A 19229-nucleotide genomic window follows, 5' to 3' on the forward strand; every position below is an offset into this window, starting at 1 on the left:
ACGGTAGGAATAACATTTATATTCTTACTAATATTTCAAAATAAAATTATATTTACTGGGTTGAATCAATTCATAATTTCTTAAAATATTTAACACTTGTAAATTACCTTACAGAGCTTTTCACAGATGTAAACATAATATTCTAAATGTGTCCAAGTTTGTTTCCTGTTGCAGTGAATAGAAATGACATCAGTTGACAGGAAGTTAACAAGGACCAAGGCTGTTTCCTAGCAATGTAATTCCTTTAAGAAGGTCTATAAGTATCTTATTTTACAGTAAAATCGTGTTGAAATACGTATCAAATGTGATACTTAAGGTATTTAAAGTAAAATAATCTGTAAATCATCATTGTCATAGTTTAAAGACCCAAATCAAACACACCCACTGATGTTGGCGAACAGGTGCATGCTGGGTGCTAAATGCTAAAATGCTCATCCTCCAGGTGACTTTTGCTGAGTAGCTTTGTCCTTCAGTGACGGCTGTGAGACCTTTCTTGCAATTTATTGTGACTGTTAATCCCTGCAGAGCCTCATCCATGAGCGTGGACTGGTTATTATGTGCACTGGATTAAAACTTAACCTGGCAGAGAAGCTAAACCTGTTTGAGGAGGACTTCACTCAAGACTCAGGTGAGGACGACAGCAAACGGCATCAAGAAGGGAGCTTTGTGTGTGTGTACATGAAGAACTGCAGGTCTTTTTTTAATGCTTTAATATGTTTTTTTGTGGCTGCAACTGCTGTGTTGTTTATAATGGTTATCATTGTTTATACATGATGGTGTTGTCTACTTTGGTGATGTTTTATGTGTGTCAGGCTAATTGAGGGAGTTTAATACTGTTTGCTGTACCTGCTGCGGTGTCCACATGTCTTTTTTATATGTTGCCAGTCCTTTAGGTTTGATTGTTTTGTCTCTGCTTTTCTGGTTAATTCATAAGAGGTACGGTTATTATTGATAATCAGTTGTATGCACAGGCTGCTTTGATGAGTCGTTGCTGCCCACTTTGATCTGCATGCACACACCAAAGCAAAAAATACCAAACACCGTAATGATTCATACGGCAAAAACAATATAATGTTAGCTGTGGGGCTCATTAATGTTGATAAATGTTGATAGTTTAGACTCGGTAGAAGAAATAGCATTTCCCTGATCCAATGTTTTAAATACCTTTATGCTGTCATGCCAATATTAGTGAAAAGTATGAAAAAATACATAAATAATTATCTCTAAAGAAAAAAATGGCAGGTTTTCCAAAATCAGCAACTCAAATATTGTATGTCACATCTTCCGTCACAATAATTTGCCCATTCAACCAATTTTTGTACATTTCTTTAATTAAAAAATATTTTTACAGTTTTACAAACAAGATTTTACACTCAAAGCTCAAACATTGATATATGAAAATACATCGAAGTCATAAATGTATTAAGCTTTTGATACGTGTCAGAGCTGCTAAAGTGCTTTTTCTTTGTGTTGCACCTGGAGTTCAGATGTGGATAGTCACGCTAGTGGTAGGCTGGATACTATTTGTCTAGTCAAAGCATTTTTTAAATATTTTTTACATTAGTCATTATAAAAATACAAGGTGTGCAGATGAGCGACGGTCACTAGGATGTAGTGTGTTCTCTAATCCAGCAGTTGCATAATGTCCGTCTGTCCGACTGACACGAGGGCAGCTCGGCCGGTCAGCGGGACATCATCCGAACAAACTCTGAAAAGACGAGAGAAAGGGGAGAGAGCTGGGAAGATGAGGATGAATGTAGTTGCCCCAAAATATCTCATGAATGCAAATAAATTCCTCTCACCCTCAAAGTTCACCAGACCGTCTCCATTGAGGTCGACATCTCGGAGGATCTCGTTGATCTCTCGGTTGGTCACTTGTTCTCCCATCAGCTTCTTCATGGCTTCGCGGAGCTCATTTAAACTGATCTGACCGTCGCCGTTTGAGTCAAACTGGACACACAGAGGCAGACGCTCAGGGTCACATCAAACTGAATACACAGTCGTTTTAAGAAACACTTGTTTGCTTTCGGTGCAGTCTGCGATGCCATTTCCCACAGTGCTTTACTTTATATCTCCACTGGATGGAACCAAAATGAGATATTCTCAAATCACTGTGCCCCCATGACATCCTTTTGTAAGCTGAAGAATAACCACATACGTGTTTTATCAACCAGCGACAACACAGAGAAGTTACGGTACAAATAAAAGAAGAAAAGTTAGATTTCATTAATTAACATTATCAAGAACAAATCCTGCATTTTCTCATTATTTTCTGCTGTACAAAACATCTTGTACTTTCCATTTTGTAGTGTTTTCTGACTAACTCTTGCTAAAAGTAAAAAGCAGATCAGGACACATGTGGACGCAGACATGTGAAACACCCTCCTCCTCTCCTACTGAGGAGCAAGACAGGCTTTGTGGTTGTTTAGCCTCTTTTTTTGTAGTTGTTTTGTGTCTCTTTGTGGTTGTTATGGTATTATGAGTAGCTTCATTCTCTGCTCAGGACGCCATCACTCCACTAAATCTTTACGTGGAAAATATTTGTTTGCTGCTGAATCAATGTTCTGGTCGAGTGCAGAGCCTTTCAGTAACAGTAAGTGTAATAAGTGTATCCTGACCTCTTTGAATGCATCTCGTAGTTCTTTGACTCCGATCATGTCTGCCGTCTCCGCCAGCATCTTTGGTCCCATCAGCTCCACAAAGTCCTCAAAGTCCACCTTACCTCCACCTACAACACAGGAGGTGTAAAAAGTCTGCCCTCCGATCTAATGGTCAGCTCTTATCCTCGTTCTCTCAGAGGTCCATGTCTCTCTGTTACTTTACAACAGTTCATTACAAAAAGCATGATTGCAATAAAAGTAAACACAAGTTTTGTTTTATTTTATTTGAATTATTGCAATGGAAATAACCTGTGTAGTCTAAACGGTTTTCATTCTGTTGTGATGTGTCGATCCAGTTTTATAGTTTTATTTTTATTCCTTACCATTTTTCCATTTGCCTCATTTGACAGTGGATGTAGAGAGAGATGGGAAACATAAGAAGAGAGGTGTCTGACATGCAGCAGACTACTGACGCACCCCAGTCTATTCTATCACTTTACTTTCATGTTTTGTTCTGTTCTGTTATATTTTGTTCCAGTTCATATTCTATTCTACTCAATTATGTTTCATTTTCTATTCTATTCCTGTTTCGTTTCTGTTCTATTCTATTCTAGGGGTGGGTATCGCCACAGATATCCTGATTGTTTTGATTCCAATTCGCGAGGTCATGAATCGACTTTCGTTTACATCGTTTCCATGAGGACTATTTCGGTTACAAAACCCATTTCGTTTGGAAATGAAAGAAATTCTCAGAGAACTCATGCTGTAAATCGCAAAGGAAATCTCTATCATGAACAAACTGCAGCAGTCAACACAATAGACTCTACACTGAGTGACTTTTTCATTCAGATATCTTGAGGTCAGAGGTCAAAGGAGCGCTTTAAAAGTTGCCATGTCACTTTTTTATCCTCTCCAGAATGTAGCCTAACTTTTGAGCGTTATTTAACCCCATTCCCGACAAGCTAGCACAAATGTATTCCTTAGGTCTTCTAGTTTCTTATGATACTGAGATACAGAGATGGGTTTTTCTTTTTTTTTTAAATCAGTATCCGATCATCAAAATGAAAATACATTTTAATCTGATTTTATTATTTTAATTGTTGTTCTGATGGTTTGGGTTCTGTTTAGTTCTGCTCCGAGCTCTCAGATGTTTCGTTCCACTCACAGATCTGTTGGCTCAGTTCGATGAGCTCCATCTCTGTCGGCATGTATCCCATGGTCCTCATACACTCCCCCAGGTCTTTGTGACTGATGTAGCCTTTTTTGTTCCGATCGAACTCCACAAATGCCTCGCGGAGCTCTGATTTAATGAGGAGAAAACACATGCTAATGTCAGTCAGCTGCTCCGTTAACAAAGTAGAGCAGAAACACAGAGGTTTGCTGCAGAAAATCACCTCACCGTCAATCTCCTCTGGTCTCAGCTCTCTGTCCTGTCGGGGGAAGAAGAGACGCACATTAGCTTCTCACTTCATCCTTCTAATGCTGGAAATACTTTCAAAGCCTGTTTGGCCCAGAGTACGGATAATCGTATTTAAAGCGTCATCTTTGTAAAAACGCCATTGAACAGGGGAGAAATGATACACAAACAGAAGGAAATAAGAGAAATGATTAATGGAGTTTGGCTTTATGTGTTGAGGATTTTATGAAATATGATAAACTATCCATTTACGTTCACTCAAATTTGAGTTCATGTTTGCATTATAGTGAGGATTTTATACATCAACATAATTTGCAAATGCAGAGAAGTGATTCAGTCCTTTTGTTGTTCCGTAAGCTGTATTAAATAGACAAACCCAGCTCATCTCCAAATATAGAAGTCTAAATCTATATGGATTAAATTTAACACAGCATTATGATATGTCTATGACAGTTCATGTACCATAAATCACATAGGGGGACTAGATTATTTGTGGAAAGTTGCCAGGCAACAAACATCTGGGGATTATGAGATTTGGGAGGTTTATTTGTTACCTTGGACACATGTCTACTGTACAGACACATAAGTACACACATATATATGTATCCATATTGTACAATAGCACTCAAGCTCGCACGCAAACCTCCACCGTACAAAAGCAGCTCACACACTCAAACAATGGAAGTTGTGGATTTAAGACTAAGAGCTCTCGAGAGTAAACGATATGGGACGAATCCTCTGGCGTTTTATTTACTGTGGTGGCTCTTCGTCACACGACAAACTAAATGCCTTACGTTCAGTTACGAGTATGAGTAGACTTTCTCTTTACAATAGGACACAACTAACGTAACTGTATCACCACTTGGACGCCGTTCTCTGGTGTCATCCGGTCTGATGCAGTTTCCGGCCTTTTTGTATTGCTTTTACTGGGTGATCGCCACCAAAGTACATGTACAATTTATTTTCACACTACTAAGAATCTACAAGTGAAGTCTTTGTACATGCAATTTACATGTTAAATTAGTAAATGAAGGAGAAATTGATGGGAGAAAGCAGTAAGCACGTTTGGGTGACGCTGAGCGGCTCAGGTGGTGGTTCACATTAAAAATGTAAATTAAGAAAACTTTACGATTTGTTTTGGAGCTGTTAAAGCAAGTTATTTTATGGTGAAGGACTGAAGTATGGTCCTGGATGTTTTGACAACATTGATGGGGTGTCCGACTAGGGCCGAGAGTAGCGCGCAGATAATTCACCGGTGTTAGCGTCCATTTGACGACTCTTGTAAACACAAAATAAATGAGGTCGTTAAAACAATATTTGGTTACAAAGATAAGAAGTTAGACTTTAGTTTACAACCATTTTATTAACTCAGAACTTTGTTAGAAATTTGTTGGTAAAACAGAAAGTTTGATGGAATTTAGCCCAAAACTGTCCGACTGATGACATAGATCTGTTAACTGGAATTGAAAAAGGTGGGGAAAATCCCTTCATGCACTCATCCTTTTAATCTGAAATTTTCTATTGCAGCCCTTTGCTGCATGTCTACCCGTCTCTGTTCCTAGTGTATTGTTTATGCTTGATGGAAAACCTAAAGACATAGTTTATTATTTTTTGCAGCCATTTGGCAGGGTCGGGTTAACCCACTATGGAGGTAATTTGTGGCTCCGTAAAGTGCTGCAGGAATGAGACCCGGAAATGAGCTCGCACTCTTGCACTTCGGTTCTGTCGTTTCAAATTATTTTTGAATGTGTTTTTGGTAGGCCTGACCCCAAATAGTCGACCAAGCACTGGTTGACCAAAAAATCATAAGCAGACCAAAATTTCATTGGTTCATTGGTTGCAGGAAAAAAAAAAAAAAAACATATGGTTGACAACCGTTTCTTGTCAAAATTAAAAGGAAAATCTGTGACCGAAGGGCTTTTAATTTAAAGGGCCACACACAAGAAGCCATGACACAGACACTCACTGTTAGTGTTGGTTGTTTTTTCGTTTTTTTAACACAGCAGCTCCCTTGGCTGTAAATCGCGGTTTGACAGTTAATAATGAATAGCCGAGCATGTTGAGAAACACGTCTAAAATATGGGATCACTGAAAAGAACAAGGATGACCCCAAGAAGGTCACGTGCAAACTTTGCAAGAAAAACTTTGACTCGTCCATGACGAACACGACCTTCCACCTTAAACATGTGAGTAACGTTAGCCTAGCTACCTGCTGATGTTCTGTCAGTCGCCCTGATGATTTTTTCTGACACATTCAGAATTAGAATCTAAAATGATTTTCCGGTGTTATTAACAGGCGGCGGACTTGCCCGCTGTTTTATACTCCTGGCCAGATTTGGTGTCGCTTGTACATCTAGAATCGAGAATAATAAAAGTGATCATTTGTGAGGATTATCTTGCTGAACAAAACACGTGAATATCATAAAGTTTTGTTGGCCACAGAGTTTATTTTCTGCAATTATTCAAAATCAATGGAAAAATCCAATGGCTTTTTTTTCCAGATACCCACTCACACAGTGTACAGTATGTAGTGGTTAGAGCAGTCGCCCCATGTAAAGAGGCTGAATGTCCTCGAGGCAACCGCCGCAGGTTTGACTCCAACCTGCAGCCCTTTGCTGCATGTCTACCCCTCTCTCTCTCTCTCCCCCATTCCCCGTCTGTCCTATTTAATAAAAGGCTTGAAAACTGCCAAAAAAATAATCTAAAAAGAAATAGCCAATGTTCTTATAATGCAGGAGCCACCTTTTGGGTCCTTTGTGTTGTACTTTGAATGTGCATACAGTATTACTTATTATTACAAATTAGATCAGGCTAATTACCATTGCTAGAACCTGGAGTCTTCAGGGGCAGTTGCTCACTTTTGCCTGTTTCAGCCTTTACCTCCACATCATCCTGTGCCTCATCACGTTTTAGTGAAACCTCTTAAAAAGCCGTTCAATAATGTTCCATGAAGCTGAACGATCGACCCCTCTGACTGTGCCCGGTGCCAGCACGTCTGACCTGGACCCGTGATGGGAATACACGGCTGGTGCTGTTGGAGAGTGGGAGGGTTCAGCCACGATGAGGGGATGAAAATGAATCGACATGAGTGGAAAAAAGTTGCTCCTGGGTGGGTGGGCGGGAGTTGTGCGAGGACCACAGTGTGCGCACTTTGTGTCGTGTTACATACGAGCGTCTGTGAAAAGCCCTGTTTAAGGAAGATGCAGGCCGGGCCCACGTGCAGCATGTTGCAGTTCTTCACCAGCGTATGGAGGGGAGCGTTGTACAGCATACCCTCCTCGTCCGAGTCGTCCTCCTCCTCTCCCTCCTGGCCCACTGCCCTCCCATCCGTTACGCCCTTTAGAGGCAGACCAGGCTGTTAATCCACCACTCCAACTTTCAGTCGCCTGTGTGACCAATGTCTTCATACACGAAGCACAATTATACATTTCAAGGAACAGGGTTAAGACCCACTGCTTTCTAGTTACGCACAACCAGCCTGGATTACATAATCTGCTTATCATTTCAAGGCAATCCACCCACATCCGCCATTATCCTGAAAAATCGTTGATTGATCTTAATATTCTCCTTATGTATCCATCCTGCTGCGGTCTCTACTGGGGTATTTCTGCTCTTATGACTGGCATCTTCTGTCTGTACATATCACTTTAACTTTTACCAAAGTTGTAAATGTTGAATAATGTAGTGAGTTTTCTTGTTGCTACCATCAAGAGAACATTTTGGAGTGGCCAGTTTGAAACAAACCAGTGCTGCAATCACAGTTTCCTCTATTTAAAAGTGTTTTGCAAATATTAAAACTATTATCCAGGGATGAAAGTTGTGAAGAAAGCTGTCTTTTGTTTTCACATAATGCTTTTCCCAAATGACAGAACTCATAAATGTGCACAGATGCAAAAATAATGAAAGTGTCATTTAGCAAGAGACAAAAGTGCTCTTACCTTCTTCATTTTGTCTTTAGGTTTGGTGCAGTTGCCCATGACCCAATCTCCCCCTGTTCAACAGCTGCACAAAATGTCCCTACCTCTCCTACTTCTTTCTTATTTGCCTGTTTTTTATTTATCTCTTCTTTCTCTGCTCTCCTCTCTTTGGACGTTTCAGAAGTCTAGCTCAGGTTTGAGCTCTGTGGAAATGTGTGTCCCATGTTGGTTCTTCTGAGTCATTACGTCTGATACCCCAGAGATAAAAAAAAACAAACATTAAAAAGAGTAATAAATAAATAAATTGCTCTAATCCATGTATGAGCAATCCTGAATAACTCCACCCATCTCTATACGATCCAAAGTCCCAACAAGAAGTAAATTAATCAAACTGAGCTCTCTGCTCTGATGCAGCGCCAGCGGCATGTCTCTTTCTCTTCAGACTGATCAGCGCTTTTAATCTCTCTCTCTCTCTCTCTCTCTCTCTCTCTCTCTCTCTCTCTCTCTCTCTCTCTCTCTCTCTCTCTCTCTCTCTCTCTCTCTCTCTCTCTCTCTCTCTCTCTCTCTCTCTCTCTCTCTCTCTCTCTCTCTCTCTCTCTCTCTCTCTCTCTCTCTCTCTCTCGTCCAAATGTTGCATCGGCATTCAAATGACTTCATCTACAGCATGAGGAGTTTACAAGTGGATTAATTCCTTACATTTGGGATTAAAGAAGATGGGGTGATAAAGAAAAGCGAGACAGGGATACGGTAAAGAGATGAAAAAAAGGGGGGGAAAATGAGTGTATATTTATAAAATCTGAATAATCTGAATCTATTTTTAAAGGGTTGAAATAAAGTTCTTTCAGCAGATGTATACTACACTAAATTATAATAGTGAATAGAAAGTACTTTCTGTTACAAAAAACACGATTTCCTTTTCTGCAACTTAATTGATTTTTTCCTTTTCATTGCTTAACATTAGATTGGCCCAGTGCACAGTATAACATTGAATCCCTGTAATACAAAATAAATGTGTACAGTACATACATTTTGCACAGAAAACTATAGAAACAGAAACTAACAAAAAAAACTACAAAATTGAAATGTGCACTGATATAAATCACAAACCCTATATATGGTGGTACTGTAGATGCTGAAAGACTTGTCTGTGCAGTCCGTGGTGGAAAATCAATGTCAATGCATGTATATCTTTAAAAAAAACTAGAACAGAGGGGATTGATTTTCCTTTGTGAGTTTTTATGTTCAATTGGGAGCTCACACGCTCCACTCAATGACAAATTCAAATCAGCGAGTCAGCTGTCAAGGCAAGTAAAAAACAAGTGTTCGTTTCACTTCAGAGCGGGGATTTTTAAGTTTTTCCAAGAAGAATTAGAGGTTCAAATCTTCTGCACTTTTGAACTAAATGAGCCGTGACGCTTCTGCAAATGATGGCTTATGAGACCCACAGTATTCGTCGCACACTGTATAGCGTGCAAATGCTCAAAGGCCGAGGTGCTTTGGACCCTCGGCCTCTCGCTGATCTCTTAGGCTTTCCAGAACGAGTCTGGCTGAGTCGTCTAAAACGGTGACAGCGTTCTGAAAATCACAAGCTGAGGTTGTGAGAGCAGTGCTAAGTGGTCAGCTGAGCAACAGGCTGTCAACAAATCTCTCCAAAAGTGGCATGACGCTTATGATGTTCTTCCATATGGAGATCACAGCTCTGTGTGTGTGTGTGTGTGTGTGTGTGTGTGTGTGTGTGTGTGTGTGTGTGTGTGTGTGTGTGTGTGTGTGTGTGTGTGTGTGTGTGTGTGTGTGTGTGTGTGTGTGTGTGTGTGTGTGTGTGTGTGTGTGTGTGTGTGTGTGTGGCAAGAGTATGCGTAGCGTATTTAGATATTTATTCTACTCACATAAGACATGATGGTCTGAGGTTTGAACTGTTCATCTTTTTTGAATTATAATGTCAAAGATTTGTCATTATCAGAAACATCTAGTGGTGACTGCACTCGTCAGCAGTCACCACTAGAGGCCTCTTCAGGACAGTTGGGTCAAATACTGCTGAGTTTTATCTGACAGCTTGAGACAGTAATGATACAACCTCTATTTTTAGCAGAACCTCATGGCAGATTGAGCCATCACTGAATGATGTGCAGCTTAAAGAGTAATGCCCACTGTAAATGAAAATTTACCCAGATAAAGATCTTAAGTAGAAACAGACTGTTTGGACTCTAATTGTGGATGATCGGGTCGCAGGTCACAGATATAAGTGCTGCCGGTGGGTTTAATAAGACTACAGTATATTTCTGATCCTCATGTAAGAGTTCAAAAGGACTCGGCTGCCAATGTGTTTTTCTGCTAGAGACAGACAAGACACCGAGTGCCTGAGCTGTGTTTTTAGATTTAGATGTCTATGGACATAGTTAAATGTAAGACAGCAAAGGAAGCAGAAATAAAGAACATGCACAGTACACTAATGCAAAAAAAAAAAAAACCTGATCACAAACTTAAGCATCAAATAAATCATATTGTGCATGCGAATTGGCAGAAAAACTTGGTTCTAAATACATATGTGATTATATTCTATACAAAAGTCACATTTTCACCGGTGAGCTGCGTCTCCATGAGCATGCGTAATTTTTTAGCATGTGTGAGACAGAAACACTGCCTTATGTAATCGAGGCCATTTAGGATAAAAAGTTTGGCTGGGCGATAAATTGTCCCTGAAATTATTGGGAGAAGCGATTAATATTGCATAATAATGCAAGTAGACACTTTCAAAGATCAATACACGTTTATTTCTAAAGAATATTTAACACTAGAACTGGACGACATTTCAAATATCCAAAATAAATAAACAAAACAATCAAAAACAATAAATAAAATGGACTCACACTTTGGCACATTTAATTGCTACTGTTTTACGCCGAGAAAGCGAGAGGGGTCAGTGGAAACAGATGCACCGGAGTGAAACTCTTGTCATCCAGTCTCTTTCATAAAGGGACACCAGGAAGACGGGGAAATGGAAATTATAGCGGATGGAAAAGTTATCGAGCTCATTAAAAGTTATCATACAATTAATTGATTTATTGATTAATTGATTTATTGCTTATTGCAACAGGCCTAGTCACATTTTTGTTTTCCACTGAGGTTTCGCAGTGAAACGTTTGGATTGCCAGCCATCTTTGTGGATCAGTTAACTCGTTTACATCTATGTTCCTTTTTGTTATAATTAGGATGTCTGTCCTGCATAGTCTTACTCACTTACTCAAGTGTGTATCTTATCCCTACATCTTTGACACAGCAAAAGACCAAAATCTTTTAACTTTAAGTTAAAGTTAGTTGGTGAAGCCCTGAGAGTCAAGTCAGATCCATAAGTCTGATTGTTCCCTCTCCTGTGTTGACTTAAAGTTATAATCCAAAAGATTTTCATCTATTTGTCACTTTCTATCAAAGAGTGAGTTAAAACAATGGTGATTGATCATATGACCCACTAATGAAAGCACTTCTACTAAGCTAGAGACTTCCTGTTGAAGACTGGCTAACGTTAAATACTGTTGCAAAATAATTGATTAGTCGAAATTAGTCATTACCCTGTATGATTCATCACTGACATGGGGCAGGCTCATCTCTTGACTCGGCAACAAACCTGGCAACCCGACTGCTGGGATTATTTTTAGTTGTTGCGACTACGATCTTGAGACACTAGATTGAGATGTTCTGCTCATTCTCCATATTCAACCTTTAAGTCATAAACACATGATAGAAAACAATTTAGATCAGACTTAGAAAATGGATCACTAGAAAATATGAAGAAAATATTTCACTTGATCCATCTTACAGTTTTTTTCGATTGAATAAACACTAAAATCTAAAGTGTTGCCCAATTATCAAAACCTTACACTCAAGGAGCAAAACTTGGCCCCAGATTTGCACCACTGTAAGCACAATGAGTCCGTTCACACTTTGTGCAAAACAATACACACTGTGATTTGAAACATTAACACACACGTCTATGCATTAGACACAGAAGTATATCAAGATGTCACTTCCTTGCAATTCTAAAGCACTGACTGTCAAATTACCACACCTATGAGCCAGTTGATTGAACGCTGCCATCAGGTGTGCAAACACAAGATTGCTTAATTGTAGACACACCAATCAGGTTTAAGCACTATAAAAATGCAGCAGGTGAGTTCACCAAGCTTAACCAAAATGGAAGGAAGAGGAAGAGGAAGAGTGAGGATGAGAGGGGGAATCGGAGAAGGAGGAGAAGAAGGAGGCAGAGGCCGTGCCAGAGGCTGTGGCCGAGGAAGAGGAAGAGGAAGACCTCAAGCAGGAGTAGGTGAAGCTCAAAGGAGAAGAGGTCCAACTTTAAGCAATGAAATTCGCGCAACTCTTGTGGACCATGTTGTGAACCATGGATTGACGCTGAGGGAAATCTCAGCAGATTCACCGTGGCATCTGTCATAAGGGCATTCAGACTGGAAAACAGGTAAAAAAATGACCTGTTTACAGCTTCTTACTGTATGCACCCCATATCAGCACTTTTGATACCCCTTCCTGTGACATTTTACAGTAGGTTACATGTATTTTGTTCTACATAGGATTGAGGGTCGAGTACAACGAGGAGGAAGGGCTCCCATTTTCACACCCCTGCAGGAGAGGGAGATTGTGAATATGGTTTTGGCAAATAATGCCATCAGGCTTCGTGAAATCCAGGCCAAAATTATTGAAGACCAAATCATCTTTCATAATGTGAATCAGGTCTCTCTGTCCACCATAGCTCGTATCCTGAAGGCACATCAGGTACAAATGAAACAGTTGTACCGAGTGCCTTTTGAGAGGAACTCAGAGAGGGTCAAACAGCTGCGGCATGAGTATGTGGAGGTATGTATTGTTCACTTTAGCACTCTGATGTTGCATACTGCACACATAACCTTTTTTTACATGTAAATGTACTGTACACTAAATCTATGCTGAACTACACAATCTTGTCTTTCACTGTATTTTAGAGAGTTTTACAAATGGATGCTGAGGCCATTCAGCATGAGTTCATCTACATAGACGAGGCGGGGTTCAACCTCTCAAAGGTCAGAAGGAGGGGAAGAAATGTAATTGGCCAGAGGGCAATTATTAGTGTCCCGGGGCAACATCAACCTTTGTGCGGCAATCACCCAGAATGGGGTCCTCCACCGCCATGCCAACATTGGTCCGTATAAAACACCTCACATCCTTACATTTTTGGACAGAGTATACAACCTCACAATCATAAATAACATGCAGATCCAATACATTGTCACCTGGGACAATGTTTCATTCCACCGCTCTGCTCTGGTTCAGAACTGGTTTACGCAGCACCCACATTTCACAGTCCTTTTCCTGCCACCATATTCTCCATTTCTTAACCCAATTGAAGAATTTTTCTCGGCATGGCGGTGGAAGGTTTACGATCTGCACCCCCTGGCTCGGGTAGCCCTCATTCAGGCCATGGAGGAGGCCTGTGACCAGATTGAGGCCACAGCCATACAGGGGTGGATACGGCATGCACGGCGATTCTTTCCCCGCTGTCTTGCAAATGAGGATATCGCCTGTGATGTGGATGAAATTATCTGGCCAGATCCAGCTAGGAGAAGAGACCAGCAGTAGCAATTTATGTGCTGTGTTTTCTTTTTTGGGGGGGTTCTTTTTTTGTACAGGATAAAATGTTATGTTCATGAAAACTGGGAAATGTTTTTTTTTTTTCGTCATGTTGGCTTGAGTATATGGAAAAAAATAAATAACATTGTCAACAGCATTAGTCTTGTGTCCTGTGTGGTGTCTACAGTAATGCATACAAGTGTTCACTGTGTGTATTGTTTTGCAAAAAGTGTGAGCAGACATTGTGTTTACAGTTGTGCAAATCCGAGCGATGTTTTGCAAATTCACTGTGTGCTTCACCCATACTACTCTATGCACTTAGAAGCAGAATTAGCCGAAAGTGTTTAAGGTTTTCAACAGCAGAGTGTAACTGGTGCAAACAGAGTTAAGTCATATGCAACGTGTGTGTTTCATATGGTAAAAAAATATGGTTTTGATAAGTTAGTGTATAGTTTTTACAAGAGTGGTTCATTTTGCAAAAGAGTTAAGGTGTTTTGCTAATTGGGTATGTGGTTGTGCTATTCGTGTGTTGGGTTTTGCTAAACAAAACAAAACAATCAAAATTGTGTTTATTCGATCGTAAAAAACTGTATTACAGAACACACACCCTTTTAATGACCAATCAGTTGAGTTATTCTAACGCTAAACAACACACCTTTATTAACCAAATGAACTTTGTCTTTCAGTGAGTTCATGTATAATTTAACCAAAGTGACACCAACGGCTGCATGAATTACCCAAGACATACCAATACATTAAGCCCGATTAATTACTGATGGTTCCAGTTAATGGTGTCGATGAGATGCTGTGTGTGTGTGTGTGTGTGTGTGTGTGTGTGTGTGTGTGTGTGTGTGTGTGTGTGTGTGTGTGTGTGTGTGTGTGTGTGTGTGTGTGTGTGTGTGTGTGTGTGTGTGTGTGTGTGTGTGTGTGTGTGTGTGTGTGTGTGTGTGTGTGTGTGTGTGTGTGTGTGTGTGTGTGTGTGTGTGTGTGTGTGTGTGTGTGTGTGTGTGTGTGTGTGTGTGTGTGTGTGTGTGTGTGTGTGTGTGTGTGTGTGTGTGTGTGTGTGTGTGTGTGTGTGTGTGTGTGTGTGTGTGTGTGTGTGTGTGTGTGTGTGTGTGTGTGTGTGTGTGTGTGTGTGTGTGTGTGTGTGTGTGTGTGTGTGTGTGTGTGCTTACGTGCGTGCGCACAGGTAATGTGACCTTGTCCTGTCTTTTGGACTCTTGTCACGAGCTTGTGAGTGTGAACTGATCTGGTGTCTGTAATGAGAGCTGTCAATCCACGAAAGACTAGAAGAGGCAGAATAGACGGAGCATGAAAGAAGGGGTTGGGGAAGTATTCCGATCTAGTAAATGGGGACAGGTTTGGTGTTATTTGCTCAAGTGTTCTTAGTCCAGGCTGGGACTTGAACCTACCGGTTCCCAAGCTATTGCCGCCAACAAAAGGTAGAAATATAGCAATGTAAAAATACTCCTGTTAAAAGTTAAAGTCCTGCATTCAAACTCTTACTTAGGTAAAAGTACAGAGGTGTTATAATATTATTATTTATGTTATTATGTGTTAATAATAATATTATTGTCAGTACTGATTTCAACGTCATAGTTCAAGGAGAGTGAGTTATATCTACTTTATATAATACTGAGAAATGTAAAATTAAAAATTTATCATATTTTTATGATGAGATACACAACTCTGAGTGTATAGGATCGACTCAATGCAAAGGACAGATTTTGTTTCAATTTATTTATATATATCTCTTAAAGATCTGTGATTTTGATGTCTGAGGGTCTCGTTGTCTGTGATCTGCTGCCTGTTTCCTACTATAATGCTCTGGTTGTCAAAGTGAGGTTCAGGGACCCCGAGGAGCCCTGGAGTAAAGCGAGGAAAAGATTAATCTTCTCTTCTTCAGGCGTCGACAACATTCTCAACTCTCCCACTCACTCAGTTGGTCTTTCTAATTTTGGCTCAGTTGCATCACCACTGACATCACATTTCTGTTTTGTATTGATTTCCTGTTTTTAACTTGAGCCATGCTTATCATCTTCAGAGGCTGCTGACGTGATCAGGTGGATGCTTTATTCATCTTGGGGCAAAAAGAAAACCCAGAAAGGCTCACAAGCTGAAATCAGAAACTGGAAGCAAGTGGAGCTTTAACTTTGGTTTAAGCTCTTTTGATTTGATTTTCATACCCACCTCTTTCTCACACCATGATCCAACATCTCTGACCGCGGGGCGACAGATGCTGTAATGGCGAAGCCTGCCGTTCCGTGTCGTGTGTCGCTGCTTAACATGTGAGGGATGGGATGTGATACTGAGATAGGGTTCTCATCAGATCTCTGGCTGACTGTGGCCGTATCCGTTACGGATTACTCTGTCGTACTATTTCCCAAAGTGAAGGATTTTATATCCTCTCGCACACATGCTATCTCCATCCTTAGCTTTAGCCCTCGCACTCTGCTGCTCCGGCCATTTACAGAAGGATTTGGGGTTAAATGAGAAGGCAGAAGGGTTAATGTTGTTGTTGCAGATTTATGCCCTTCTGACATGTGAGATCAACGAGGTCAGGGGCGTGGATGGATGACTGAAATGACCAAGCGGGCGCAGGCCCAAGGGCCCAAGGGCCCAAGGGTACAGGGGCCCTGACTCACAAAATGTTGGTGAAAAAAAAAAAAAATCACAAAGACAAACTAAATCAGTGATTCCCAACGAGGAGGTACTTTTGCAGCTGCCAGGGGAGATGTGGAAAGATTGATGAGTAATTTAACTAATTAAAAAAATGTAGATGATAATAATTTAATGAAAATAATATAGCCACACATTAACATTAGGTCAGCTGTAACCCTACATGTAAGAATGTGTGAAAACTAGTGGGCAAGCGAGCACAGAAGCTCAAACAGGTAGCTAAAAGTAAGGAATAAATGGTAGAAATAAATTGTATAAATAAGAGTTAAAATATGTCCCTAAAGGTATTTTGATTACTAACTAACTAGAAATAATTATCTAAAAGTAATTGATGAAGCATTCTGCGCCACTCCAAGTAGTAGTAGCCTAGTCTAGTAGTAGTACAACAGCTGATCAAACCAGCCTAAATAGTGACCGTTCCGTTGTATGAAAATACGAACAATATCCACTAATGGGAATCGATAAAGGTACAGGACTTCATCTGACAGGGATGTGAGGGTACCTCAGACCAAAAAATTTGGGAACCACTGCTCTAAATGACTAAAAACACACACATGGCTAACTAGAGACCATCTTGCGAGAGGAGTAAATTGGTGCCCCTCACCCCACCCCACCCCTGCTCTAACCACACCCATCTTTGAACTCAGCCTTTATTTTGATCTCAGCTACAAACCTGTAAAGTTTTGTGACTGTAACGGACATATAAAACCACCTGGCATAATACTCTGTGGCTTGAACCGCCTCTGTTCATGCTACAGTAGGTGTGTCCAGGTGTCCACGTTTTGCCAGGATGCTGACATGCACACAGACACAAGGTGAAAACAATACCAGCGTCGCTGTTGCGGCTGGTAAAAATGAGCCAAAATGATATGCAACAAAATGCATGTGAAGCGGCCACAAGGGGATTAAAAAATAGCTGCAGAACAGTCAAAGAGATGCAAACTAAACGTAGACTCTCTGAGACTCTTTGAGTTTTGGGTGTCTTGTTCCTTTGTAGACCCAGGGGAGACATTTTACAAGTCTGTGCCCAGGAGTCCATTGTCCCATAATCTGGTCGGGGTGTGATAGAGACGTCTATTTACGAGAACTGGACCACAGCCCGGCTTTGAATTTGAATTCGGAGGCTTAAGGTTTCAGTCAAGCCGGAGAGGACATTCGTGGAAAGACATTCAATCGGTCAGAGAACCTGATGCAGCTCATGAAACACGCACGCACGCACGCACGCATACACACACACACACACACACACACACACAAACACACACAGGTGCACTCATGAGTTGCACACACACACACTGCAGCAGATGGCTCCTACCTGTCCGAACACAGAGTCCACGATGGGCAGCAGGTCGACAGGCTCCCCCTCCCCCTCTCTCTCCCTCTCTCTCCTGTGCGAACCCTCCATCATCTTCTCCAGCTCCTCCTCCAGCGTCTCACTGTCCTCAGGGGCCTCCGCTGCCGCTATCGCCCGGGGGAACTGACTGCATTTCTGGTGGCGAGGAGGCTGAGGCGTTGCAGTTTGAATGTCTCCAGCCCCAGCTCCCTGATCGTTTGTTCGCTTCTTCTGCTTCTCCATCTTCTTCTTGATGGCGGCTTGCACCTGAGGAAGGGGAGAGGGGTCGACAAGGAGCCCAGTTCAGACTCATAACATCTGTGTTTAAACTCACAACCACCATGGTGACATTGGGACTAATGCACACACTTTATATTTGACATATTTTGTCTTTTAATTTAGTTCACGTGGATGCAAAATATGATGACGATTAGTTCCAGTCTCTTGACATATTTTTGCAATCCCTTTTGTTGTGAAACACTTCGTTACAGCAGCTCTACAAAGGTGCTGTATAAATACACTTGACAAATGTTAATTTCCTATGAACATGCAAAAACAACACTGTTATTTTAATCATGTTTCACCAACGTCTCCAACCTTTTTAATGAAACGCATAACAGATATACAACATTGTTTTAAGCTTTGTATAATAAAACTTTTAGTCAGTTAAATGGCTTTTCAGGAGAATATTATCAATAAATTAAATAACATTGACAGTAATTTAGTTTATCTACAAACATTTTACCTAACATAGAAACATGTTTTAAGTTACTGTATCTTTGAGTTTAGTGGAACATTATAAATGCATGCAAAATTAAATGAATAAGTCTTTTTGTGCATATTTGCACATAGCAAAGCATCATAAGATGTGTTTACAAAGCTTGACAAAGAAGATTGCACACACAAATACTTTGAAAACACACACACTCGCACACTGTAGATATGTATACATAGACACCCTCATTCACGCACCTGTTTTGCACTCCTCTCCTGTGGCGCGCTTATCGCTACAGCACCGCCTCCCCCGGCGGACGTCTCTCGAATGATCATGAACATCTCGGTTTCACAGTCTCATGTACGCTCTCTCTGTCCCTTACTCGCCCTCCCCCTCCCTCACCCTCTCCCTTGCCTCTTCCCTGCTCTCTTCTCCTCCTCCGCAGCAGCTCTTGTTTTAATTTATGTGAGATTTAAAAAAAAAAATTTAAACGATAAAAGACTCCAAAATTCAAAGAAATGCCTAGAAATTCAGCTCTGTTAATAAAGTGGAAGATTTCTTCTGGATAATAAAAATGAAAAAAAAATAAATAAATGCACTAATTCAAAGAAAAAAACAATAACACAATGTTCTTCTATTTCCACCTCTCTGTCCCCGTCTTACGCCGGTTGTTTTCCTCAGTGTTTTGCCGTGTTCCTGTCCATATCTCTCTCTCTTGATGCGTTCAGGTGAGGAGGTTTTTATCTTCAGCCGTCGTCTCGACTCGGATTGAGTTTCTGCACCTCTGCCCCCGGATGGCTATCTCTCAGTCCTTAAGCTGACACTTTATACCTCCTGAACTTTACCTCTCTCACATTATCTACCTGTAACACGTCGACCTCTCTCTCTCCTTCTCTTCCTCTACCATTTCCCCTTCATCACAGGTAAACACACCTCCTGTTGCCTGGGCCCTTTG

The 19229-nt window shown here is 40.8% G+C and overlaps 1 protein-coding gene across 2 annotated transcripts; it reads right to left on the bottom strand.

The window, feature by feature from the left end:
* Positions 1 to 1682: 1682 nt before the first annotated feature.
* Positions 1683 to 18615, bottom strand: cabp2b (calcium binding protein 2b; the record flags this gene model as incomplete). Of its 2 annotated transcripts, XM_083915528.1 has the most annotated exons (7): positions 1683 to 1708; positions 1803 to 1950; positions 2619 to 2728; positions 3766 to 3900; positions 4000 to 4030; positions 17542 to 17826; positions 18532 to 18615. In XM_083915528.1, 7 exons carry the CDS (start codon positions 18613 to 18615, stop codon positions 1683 to 1685), a joined length of 819 nt encoding a protein of 272 aa, XP_083771654.1. The 2 variants fall into 2 exon arrangements, with proteins under 2 accessions (XP_083771654.1, XP_083771655.1); XM_083915529.1 differs by lacking the exons at positions 17542 to 17826; positions 18532 to 18615 and adding an exon at positions 7956 to 7994.
* Positions 18616 to 19229: the final 614 nt, after the last annotated feature.

The sequence above is a fragment of the Echiichthys vipera genome, assembly GCF_963691815.1.
Source record: "Echiichthys vipera genome assembly, chromosome: 6".
NCBI classification, from domain to species: Eukaryota; Metazoa; Chordata; class Actinopteri; order Perciformes; family Trachinidae; genus Echiichthys; species Echiichthys vipera.